We start from the raw sequence: 12,498 nt of genomic DNA on the forward strand, positions 1-12,498 counted from the left end.
AGTTTGGCCACAAGCAGTTTCAGCTAGATGTTGAAAGTGAGAAGAATATTATTACAGGTAATAACTAAAAATATACATATAGATGGATTTTAATCATGAAGTAAAGTTTGTTATGAGAGATTGTGACAAGAAAAATGTATAGATCTAGAAATACTGAGCTAGCAAAGTATACTATCACAAAAAAATGCCACCACTTTTGGTTTCCGATCACCTGAACCCACCTATATATATATCCATGCTTTCATCAATAAAACTACAAGACTATATATACTTCATGCCAAAACAGCACAAAATTGATTTTTTTTTTCTTTTAAGCCTTGAGTACGTTTATTAATTTAAACAGACTGTTACCAATATGGGATTAGAAGAGGGGAATATCAGCATACATCTGCAAGTTGGAAAAATAAATTGAAGCATGCTGTCTGATTCTGTTATTCTCTGTTGTTAAATTTTTGTTATTTTCCAAAAGAACTTAATCTTCTTTGTTATTATAATGGCTATAAATTATTTTTATAAGCACATTTAATATTGATATTCATTTTCACTTTTTTAGTCAAAGTACAATGTCACAGTTATCTAGGCATAGATTTTGTAATGAAACGAATGTTTACTACTGTCTTTGCATTCTAATTGTCTTCTCTTGGTTGAAACCATATGCATTGCATAAAATAATGAAGAGCAACTTAAAATGATGACTTATGGCATGAGAGAAAAGAGAACATGTTTTGAAGACTCAGAATATTCCAGCTTCACATTATTACACTAAAATTATACAGATTGCCTCAAATGATTAAGTCAGACTGCGCAGGAATGAAGCACTCTAATGGGATTCTGACCACAAAACTAACAAAGACCCTCCAAAAATCAGTCTGGTCACTATCCTTGAGAAATTTCAAAGTAAAATATCTTGACTAATTCTAATACAAATGTTATAAATTAGCAATGACAGTTCCCTTCATCATGAATTCATTGAAATCACAGGAATGTTTGAGCACTGTTCATAAATGCACTGAAGTCAAAGGGAAAGAAGGAATTGAACTAGGGTTTGAGTGGATTATAATGGTACAATGGTGTTTCAATTGCCCTGAAGGCTAGGAAAGCATCTTGCAACTATGTTGGACAAATTATTGTGATCAAAAATGTTATCTGAGCTGTGAGGCAGCAGTGATAACCACTGCACCACCATGCCTCAAACAACAAATGATACAGACAGAATGATTAAAACAAGCAAAACACAATACATAGCCACAAACAAGCAGTAAGTTTAAAAAATATATATATACTGTATGTAATATATAATATATAAGTACCAGCCAAACAATAAAAAGAGTACATAACACATGTTTCGCCCTTATTGGGGCTTGTCAGGTGTACACACTTTTGCATCCCCTTACGGGGACTGAACCTTGGATGTCAGCGCCTGAGGCAAAGCCTTTGATGCTGTCCCAGATTGCAATTCAGAACTACAGTGGTACCTTGGTATACATCCTTAATCCGTTCCAGATCCTTGGACTTATACCAAACTAATTTTTCCCATAAGAAATAATGGGAAAATGATTAATTCGTTCCCATGAAAAAAAAAATCCTATTGTTATTGGCATATTATACATTGATGGGGTTGTATAAAATAATTTAAACACTGCTTAATACTAAAATACATAAATACAAAAGCAATTAGATGAAATAAATGAAAATGACTTGTCCGATAACAATTAGTTTAATTTTACTGCACAACAAAGGAGAGCGTTACAGCTCTTCCAAAGGAGCCTCTTCAGGCAATTGTGAAGCACTGCCATTGTTCTTCTTCTGGCTGTCTTCAATCCAAATCCCTAAAGCAGATTCCATCCAGACTACTGCCTTATTACATCCACTTACAACTCGTTTTGCACCCTGGTTAAAAGGACACTGCGGCCATAGATCTTATATTCCTTTCCTACTTTTTAAATAAAAGAATCGTAGCCTTCAACAAATCCAAAACGTTTACCTTTTCGGCAATCGTTAACATCTTCCGTTTGCACTTGGGCATGGCCCCTGAAGCAGTAGCAGATCGTTTTGGAGCCATAATGAAGGGCTTGACTATGCACAAAGATAAACACAAAAGAGCACAACTCTTTACACAGAGAAACACGTTGATGCTGAATGAGCGAGATGAGACTTCCTGGTTAACACTGCATTCAGCATGCAGGAACTTAACTGCGTGCTCTGATTGGTTAGCTTCTCAGTCATCCGCCAATAGCGTCCCTTGTATGAAATCAACTGGTCAAACCAACTGAGGAAGCATGTGCAGGAAGTAAAAAGACACACTGTCCGCAGAACCCGCGAAGCAGCGAAAAAATCCGCTATATTTTTAGTTATGCTTTCATATAAAATCCACGATAGAGTGAAGCTGCGAAAGTCGAAGCGCGATATAGCAAGGGATTACTGTACAGGTTAAAACTTGGCCCTTTTTTTTTGAAGGTGCGCACCCGGTATACCACACGTGTTGTTCTAGCACACGAGTCGTATTCCAAACAAAGGTCGTATACCAAGCAAAATATTTCGCCTCTAAACAGGATGTATGCCAAGTTGGACTTATTCCAAAGCAGACGTATACCTAGGTACCACTGTGTATATATATATATATATATATATATATATATATATATATATATATATATATATATATATATATATATATATATATATATATATATATATATATATATATATATATATACAACCCTAATTCCGAAAAAGTTGTAACTCTGTGTAAAATGTAAATAAGAACAGAATGCAATGATTTGCAAATCTCATAAACCCATATTTTATTCCCAATGAAACACAACAGAAATTATCAAATGTAGAAAGTGAGACATTTTACTATTTCATGAAAAATATTAGCTCATTTTGAATTTGATGGCAGCAACACGTCTCCAGAACGTTGGGATGGGGCAACAAAAAGCTGGAAAAGTGGTTCTAAAAAGAAACAGCTGGAGGAACATTTTGCAACTAATTAGGTTAATTGGCAACAGGTCAGCAACATGATTGGTTATAAAAAGAACATTTTGGAGAGGCAGAGTCTCACAGAAGTAAAGATGGGCAGAGGTAAGCCAATCTGCAAAAAATAGTGTCTACAAATCATGGTACAATTTCAGAATAATGTTCAACGTAAAATTGAGGAAAACGTATATTTGTCCTAAAGCACTATGTGAATTCAAAACAAAACCAATGGCATTGCCAGCCATAGAAGAGTATAGTACATATCTACCCTGTGCTTACTGTATATATGTGCTTAATAGCCATGACAGATACATCAGTGATATGATATACTGTATGTATGTACTCTTTATTATATGTTACACATGTTAATGTGTACTTTCTCTGTTTACTAAGAAAAAAGAACACTGTACTGTATAATATTTTGCTACCAGTCTCATAGTGTATTAGGCACCTGCACTTTGTGTCCAGTCTTGTTCTCTTGCCTCTTTTGTTTATGTTTCCCATTTCGTTGGTCCTATATTTTCATAAAAGCCACTGCATCATGGACCTTAAATACCACAAGCTTAAAATGAGGTGTGGTGAATAGCACAGGAGGTTGGATGGTTTAATTTGGAACCAGCAAATTAGGGGTCTTTATTAAATATACAGACTCAAGGCTGGAATAGCAGCCAACATTGTTTCTACTACATTCTGACTTGATTATTGGCATGATTGTGTCTTATGTTGTAATTAATTTAAGTCACTTTGAAAAGATCTGTTTTCACTTTGAGGTTATTCAGTCCTTTCTGTTGATATATGTCAAACTAGCCCAATTAAATCCATTATGATTTAATGTTGTACCATAATAAAATATATATACTTCTAAAGGAGGTACAAAACTTTTGAAAGGCACTGTAGCTTAAAGAGTATAAATGAACTGGAGGGATTTTTAATTTTTCCACTCTTAAAATTTTGAACATTTACAGTTTCTTGTTTAACCATAATGATACAGCCTACCCCAAGAAATATGGCATTGGATACAGTTTTCCACTTTACTGTATTTACTGTTCAAGGTGTAAAAATAATTAAATCAGAACTGGCATACCAAGTAAAGGCTCAGCAACAACAGAACAGTCTAATCTTATTATATACTCCAAACCACATTCTTACCTTGATGTAATTAAGAATATTAATGCTCTTGCCAAAGCCAAACCAAATTGCAGGGTCTACAGGCTCCTTATAAAGTAATGAAAGCTGTATGTCATTTTCATTCAGGTTCGTTTCATTTAACTGTGGCTGAAAGTTAAACAAACATTTGTCTTTAGATTAAATATAGATTTTTTATTTTCAAAAAGCTACAATAATCAATCTTTATATAATACAATACATATTACAAGTGACTGCAAAAGTGGCAACTGTATTTCTTTAGCATATCTAGGAAAAATGGACTTTTAAAGAGGAGTGCAATAGGTCATGCAAGATTATAGAAGAACAGAAGGTAAGTGCAATGGCTCAACATTTTGTCCCTGTGCACTGCACAGATACTGTGAGTTCTGCTTCAACCTGTAGTTGTAGTCAGTTGCGAATGTTTATTGATAAAGGTATTGCTATTAACTATTTTTCTTTACAATTAAAGCAGGTTGCAGTACTTTACAGCAAAATGCACTTTAGAAAAAAAATCTGGGTATTACAGCATTGAAAAATTCCTGGTGCACATTATTACACACAGTACTTTCAATCAATTATTAAGGCTTGAATCAGTTCATATAAAATAAATGTATGCCTTTATGTTTTACTGGTGCTACAAGCCTGTAGTAGAAGCTTGGGATGCACTCTGTTAGGAGAGTGCCCAATCCTAGCAATAGCACTAAGCACAATGATGTAGTGCAGACCACAGGATCTCCCATTGTTATATAAGTCAACAGCATCTTATTAACTGCTGTGCCTGACACCTTAATATGTAATCTAAAACCAGCTGTAATTTTGCTTGAAAGACTGTAAGATACACTGTATCCATATACAGCTGCGATAAGGTACTCAGCAAACCAGAAAGGTACTCAGCAAACCAGCTAGACTAATCCTGATATTCAGGATTATGGAAACAATAGAGGGATAAAGCTGATGTCACATACAATTAAATTTGGAAAAGGGTTATAGAGAGAAGACTTAGGGAAGTGACCACCACAGGAGAGGGGCAGTTTGGTTTTATACCAGGGAGAGGAAAAACTTATGCAGTCTTTGCATTGATACAGCTGATAGAAAAGTATCAAAAATAACAGAAAGGATTGCACATGGTATTTTTTGATCTGGAGAAAGCTTATGATAAAGTGCCATGTCAAGAGGTATGGAGGTGCATGTGAGAGAAAGGAGTACCAGAGAAGTAAGTATGGATTGTCCAGGATATGTATGAGGAAGTGAGGGCACGAGTTTAAAGCAGTGTTGGGGTAACAGACAAGATCCTAGTTAGAGCAGGTCTGCATCAGGGATCTTCTTTAAGTCCCTAGCTCTTTGATCTGATCATGGATGTGTTGAATCATGGGATAAAAGACCAATCCACCTGGTGCATGCTTTTTGCTGATCACACTGTGTTGTGTAGCACCAAAAATGGGAAGTACAGAGGATACTGAAATAATGAAGAAGGGCTTTGGAAGATAGAGGGTTGAAGATAAATAGGAAGAAGACAGAATATAGGAGGTTTAATGATGATCAGGATTCAGAAGTTAGCTTCCAGGGAGAGCTATTGTAATGAGAGGATACATTTAAATATCCAAGGTCAGTGGAAGCCAAAAAAGGAAAACTAGATGCAGAGATAACCCACAGAATGCAGTGTGGATGAAACAATTTTAACACTAGAATCCCTGAAGCCTATGAAAATATTTGTAATGCTGGGCCACATTAACTTACCTCACACCTCCTTGTCGGCACATTTTTTTCCAAATGTGCCAATCAGCACTGGCATTGGAATTGTATAAATTAAATAATATAGCATTTTTTGGAATACGTACATTTCATTTGTGCTTCGTGTCTACAACGATCTGTGTAAATGTATGATGACAGGAAATGCGAGGCAAGAAATTTTGACCACATAACTAAAACAGAATTTTTTTTTCATGTTATAGTAATAATGACAAAATGTTGATGTGAAGTACAAAATGTGACAAGACTGAAGTCCAAATATCAAATACACACTTTCACAAAAGGTATAACAAAACAAGTGTGCTTTTATTCAAGAACATAAAAGAAATTGTTAAATCGACATGTTGCTGTCAATGTGTAAAAACTGAAGCCCAAATATCAATCAGTACGAAGCAGACATGTCCACTTGGCTGGTGCAGAGGAAAGAACTGATGTCTCATAATCAAGAGATTGCAGGTTTGTGTACGGGTCCTCCCAGCATTTTGCTTTTTGAGTAGTGAGCTGCTATTATTATTACTATTATATAACAAAAATATACATTTGATTTGAGTCTGTAACAGCCAGTGTAAATTTATCGTACTTGTAAAAGTTAGCTTTTTTGATTCAGTTTCATTTCCTCAGTCACGTTCACACTCCCCGTGATCTGAGACTGTTAGTTTTCAAATAAAAATAAAAACTATTTTCAAATAGTGTCCAACTTTAGCTGCCTGGGTGGATGATGGGTGAGCAGGCCACCTGCTGCCAATGCTCATTGACACATTTGCAGAACAAAGGCACTGATGAGGGGGTGCGAGGGAATTTAAGGTGGCCCAGCATTACAAATATTTTCATAGTCTTCTGGGATTCTAGTGTTAAGAAGGTATAAGGAGTATTGTGTGATGGAAAAATTAAGACAAAGGTTAAAGGTAAGCTTTTTTTAAGGTAGTGGTAAGAGCAGCAATGTTGTATGGAGTTGAGACATGGGCAGAAAAGGTAACACGGGGGGAAATTTAAATGTGGCAGAAATTAGAATGTTGAGATGGATATGTGTACAGTTACAAAAAAGGACTGAATGAAAAATCAGGCCATCAGACAAACAACAAAAGAGGAAGAGATATCTAAGAAAATACAGGAAAGTAGACTGAAGTGGTATGGTCATGTGATGAGGAGATACAGTGAATATGTGGGCAAAAAGTGATGGGAATGGAAGTACAAGGGAAGAGAAAGCAAAGCAGAAAAGAGTGGAGGAGGATGAATAAAGTAAAAAGATCTGAAGGAAAAGGGCTTGAATGGCAAGGAGGTGCAGGTCCAAGCAGTTTGAAGAAGGCTGACTAAGTACATCAACCACACACACTAGTGAGAAAGGATGAAGGGGAAGAAGAATAAGATGAAGATGACCTGCAAACGGCTGAAAAACCAACATGCAATAGTGTTCACATTACATGAATAAAACAAAGGCTAACTAATTAATTATCTAAAAAAACCTAAGCATCTCACTAAGAAACATTAAATAATAAAGATTTGTGTATAGAACATTATATACCTTTGTGCAAGTGCTGGAGTACTCAATGGGGCTGACAACACTCAACTGGTAAAGCATTTTGCAGACAATGATCACACAGGCCCAAACAGTGGAGAGGCAGGAGGCCATACGGCGGAAACGGGAGTAAGGCATGGCAAAACACCAGAGCACAACCAAGACAAGGTTCATCACTGAGGGCTAAAAGAAGACATCTTGGTTGAGGTCTCACTTGTACAAGAAATCTAAACATTGTTCAATTCCTACATATGCTAGAGACAAATATGTAAAATCAGTGTTTCAAGAAAGAAACCTTTACTATATAATAAAATTGACATCCATGCCTCTATTAGTGCACCATATATTTTTATTGTACTTCACAGATGCTTTGTTACCAATGGTGATCTGCCCACCTACATTATAAATACATTCACAGATTCAATAACATGTTTACACTCATGCTCTGTGGCTGATTTATATTTCTTACCTTTTGATTTGCTATAATTTAAACCTTTTATATATTGAAAATTAAAATTTAGTTAATTAGTTGCACTGAAATGTCATGGTGTGAATGAGTATAGGGATATACAGTCATGGCCGAAATTATCAGAACCCTTGGAATTTTCCCAGAAAATGCACCATTTCTCCCAGAAAATTGTTGCAATTACAAATGTTTTGGTATACACATGTTTATTTCCTTTATGTGTATTGGAACAAGACAAAAAAACAGAGGAAAAAAAAGCCAAATCTGACATCATTTCACACAAAACTCAAAAACCGGGCTGGACAAAATTATTGGCACCCTCAACTTAATATTTGGTTGCACGCCCTTTGGAAAAATAACTGAAATCAAGCGCTTCCTATAACCATAAACAAGCTTGTTATACCTCTTAAATGGAATTTCCAACCACTCTTCTTTTGTAAACTGCTCAAGATCTCTCAGATTTGAAGGGCACCTTCTCCCAACAGCAATTTTGAGATCTCTCCATAAGTGTTCAATCGGATTTAGATCCGGACTCATTGCTGGCCACTTGAGAACTCTCCAGCGCTTTGTCTTCAACTATTTCTGGGTGCTTTTAGAGGTATGTTTGGGGTCATTGTCCTACTGGAACACCCATGACCTCTAACGCAGACCCAGCTTTCTGACACTGGGCCCTACATTGCATCCCAATATCTTTTGGTAGTCTTCAGATTTCATGATGCCTTGCACACAGTCAAGGCATCCAGTGCCAGAGGCAGCAAAACACCCTCAAAACATCTTAGAACCTCCACCATGTTTGTTTTCTTTTCTTCGTAGGCCTCATTTCATTTTCTGTAAACAGTAGAATGATGAGCTTTACCAAAAAGCTCTACCTTGGTCTCATCTGTCAACAAGACATTCACTCAGAAGGATTTTGGCTTCCTCAAGTACATTTTGGCAAACTCCAGTCTGGCTTTTTATGTTTCTGTGTCAGCAGTGGGGTCCTCCTGGCTCTCCTGCCATAGCATTTCATTTCGTTCAGATGTTGACGGAGTCTGCAGAACAGCTTGATTATGTTTTGAAGTTGATTGGGGCTATTTATCCACCATTCAGACTATCCTTCATTGCAATCTTTTATCAATTTTTCTCTTCCGTCCACGTCCAGGGAGATTAGCTACAGTGCCATGTGTTGTGAACGTCTTGATTATGTTGCGCACAGTGGACAAAGGAACATGAAGATCTCTGGAGATGGACTTGTAGCCTTGAGATTGTTGATATTTTTCCACAATTTTTGTTCTCAAGTCCTCAGACAATTCTCGGCTCTTCTTTCTGTTCTCCATGCTTAGTGTGGCACACTCAGAAACACAACAGAAAGGTTGAGTCAACTTTTCTCCATTTTATTGCCAGCACCTGTTTCTTGCCACAGGTTAGTTCTAACGAGCATCATATGGTTGAAATTTTCCGGGAGAAATGGTGCATTTTCTGGGAAAATTCCAGGGGTGCCGATAATTTTGGCCATGATTGTATGTGAAATTATTCTATGATGGAATAGTGAACCCTAAGAAATTAATTTCTACCTTTTACAGTCTGGCGCCCTGCAAACCTGTACTAAAGAGAGAGAAATGGTCTTACTAAAACCTGACAGAGTGGGTGGACCTGGGCAAACCACTTAATCTGCCTGCAGTCCGACTTTAAACAATCTCAGTAAAGTTAAATTGTAAATGTATTCATAGTAAAAGGCAGCCAAATATATAAAAGTGAATGAATGAGGGACCAAACAATTTAGATTTGCCAGTTTCACTAGCCCTTAAACTTTTGAGATGTAAAGGCTACCTACTAGCTGAATTTTACCGCTTTTGGGAAAATTCAGTCCAACTGAACATGAAGTAATTCAATAAAAACATAAACAATGACTACATATTGTTGCAAGCTTAGCTATTCATTATATATGACTTATACAGTATAAGAAGAGTGATGCTCACCTCTCTGAGTGCCACCCAGATGTTAAAAAAAGCAACTATTTTAAGAATATGAAGCTCTAGGATCCTCCAGATAAAGCTCTGCACTTGGGTCAGGATTTCAGCAAATTTTTTAAATAAAACCTTCAGGCGGTTCATGACTAGACCCCACTTACTGGGTACATCTGGCAAAAGGAAAAGTAGAAAATCTTCAGTAACCTCTGGTCACTTCACCTTCATAAGCAGTTTGTTCATTTGAGTAATTAATAAATTACATGGATGCTGATGTTCTTTTTTTCATTTAAATCTGTTACATGTATTTACTGTAAGTGTATATTGGAAACAATGCTATGTCTAACATTAAAACATCAGCAGCAAAAACAGATGCTATTTTCTTTCTTTTGGGGATCAAAGAAGCAGAAACACCAAACTGAAGAGGTAAGTACTGTAAGATAGCAGTGCTCTGTTCAGTGTCAAAATCCTTTGAACAATTTTTGTATTTTATTTTGCTGTAGATCACATTAAATCTTGTTCTACTTTTACATATGCCCGCCATATCTCAATTCCAGCATTAGGCTCCACTATATTTAAACTGAAAAATTACTATTATATAAATTCAGAAGATGATCATTATCACTGAAGTTTTTTGCAATTGGTATTGAACCCCTAACTATCAATTACTAAAAATAAAGTTTAAGGGATTCAGAACATGAGGACTTGAACAGAAAACATTTTTATACCACTGATATAGTGTTTTATATCTCCGAAGTGTACTTCTCTTTGCCATTCTTATTAAATGTGTCATGTAAACTTCATAATTTGAATAAAATTATGTTTTTCCATTGAATTCTCTCACACATCAGACCACATTGTATCACTTTTTTTGTTAGAAGAATAGTTAAATACTTGTGGATTTAGCAATGCAAATTCAACTAACTTGCACGTCATTGAACTGGAAACAGGAAACTGGAGCACCAGGTGAAAACCCATTTAGACATGGGAGAACATTCACAATTCATGCAGGGAGAACCCAGGATGCAAACTCCAGTCTCCTAAATTAGACCTAGTGTTTGCATGTCTGTACCCTGTGTGGCATCCAGACGCCCAGGAGGACCGGAGGAGGGCTTGTACCTCCTCCAGACTGCGAGGGGGCGACCACCCTGGTTATGTTGGGGGCCACGGGTAAAGGGCTTGGAAGCCCAGCCCTGTAGGGACTCGTGGCCACCGCCAGGCGGCGCCCCGGTGCCTGAACAACCCTGGAGCCCAGCACTTCCGCCACACCAGGAAGTGCTGGGGGGAAGAAGACAGGGAACACCTGGAGGGCTTCCGGGTGCGCAGCCGGCACTTCCGCCACACTGGGGCGTGTCTGCGGAGGAGTGCTGGGAAACAGCTGGAGCCCATCCGGGTTCCTATTTAAGAGAGATGGAGCTGGAGAGAGGACGGGAGGCGGCCAGAAAGCCAATTTGACTGTGTGCCCTGGACATTGGGGGAACGGTGCTGGAGGCACTGGGAAGTGCACTAATTGTAAATATTGTGTAAATAAACGTGTGTTGGGTGAACTTAAGATGTCAGTCTGTGTGTGTCCGGGCCAGCTTCCACACCTGTGATAGACTGGTGACCTGTCCTGATATTCTTCCTGCCTTCATTCCTGATGATATATAGGATTGGCTTTCAGCAGCCCCATGACCCTGCTCTGGACAAGCAATTTAGGAAATGGATGGATGGATAGGTGGAATTATTAATACAAGAAAAGAAAAATATTTCTTAAAAAAAAAGTTGGTATTATGACGGAAAACATTAGGCAAGATCTTACTTTAGTAAAGCGAATGTTGTTAAAATTAATATACTTTCAAAGCTTTTATATCTTTTACAGAACATCCCTATATATTGCCACACAAATAGGACTGGTTAATCTCTTATAAGTACTGATTTAATCGTGCACCAGGGTACTAGCAGCAGGGTGGAAGGTCTGTTCTCACATTTTCCATTTCCCTCTTGACAACAGAAGAATAGTAACTTCTGTCCTACCACCAGCTCCAATTCTTCCTCTCAACAGGAATAAAGCATTATGTGACTAACAGGGTCTAACAGAGACAAAAAAATTCTCCTACAGGGTGGTCCAGATCTAATTATACAGATCGTCTGGATGACTTTGATTTATGCGGGGATGATTCCAGTGCAGCGCGAAGATGATTCTTCATGTCGTCAGTTCGCACACTTCTCGATGGTCCAGGATTTTTCGGGTGATTTTCTATGTAATAAACTTAAGTTATAGAGTAATGAAAATTACATAATTAGATCTGGACCACCCTATATTTTATTTCAATTCCCTTCAGAGCTCACTAGAGGGTGCAAATTTCACACTTATGATTAACTCCTTTTTGGCATAAAACATGCATTAAATGGATATCTCCCATTGGAAGCCAGTACTTTTATAACTGATTTGTCACTTTATTTACAAGTTAACACTTTAGTTTAGGTACTGCAAAGATGCATCGATTTCTCATACACTGTTATGTAACAAAGCCTTTAACAAAGGCTTCTTTTTGTCTTAATGACACAAAGCATTGAAAAAGTGCTAGTGATATGCTAGTATAATTGCTTGTGAATATGAAGGATTCACAAGTCTTAAGCTGAAGTGTGCAATATCAAGACAAGCACTTGAGTGCTCACTTACATAAGTAACCTCTGACCATTCGAAAGTGAAA

At 37.2% G+C, this 12,498-nt stretch overlaps 1 protein-coding gene across 6 annotated transcripts in view; it reads right to left on the bottom strand.

The window, feature by feature from the left end:
* piezo1 (piezo-type mechanosensitive ion channel component 1) overlaps positions 1–12,498 on the bottom strand; it is a 376,673-nt gene that overhangs the window by 85,727 nt on the left and 278,448 nt on the right. For all 6 annotated transcript variants that reach the window (XM_039763263.1, XM_039763264.1, XM_039763265.1 and 3 more), the window contains exons 19-21: positions 9,815–9,975; positions 7,397–7,573; positions 4,129–4,254 (exon numbers count right to left, since the gene is read on the bottom strand). In XM_039763263.1, the coding sequence (XP_039619197.1) occupies positions 4,129–4,254; positions 7,397–7,573; positions 9,815–9,975 (464 nt within the window). The remainder of the gene's footprint in view (positions 1–4,128; positions 4,255–7,396; positions 7,574–9,814; positions 9,976–12,498) is intronic.

This window comes from Polypterus senegalus, chromosome 9 (assembly GCF_016835505.1).
Source record: "Polypterus senegalus isolate Bchr_013 chromosome 9, ASM1683550v1, whole genome shotgun sequence".
Lineage (NCBI taxonomy): Eukaryota > Metazoa > Chordata > Cladistia > Polypteriformes > Polypteridae > Polypterus > Polypterus senegalus.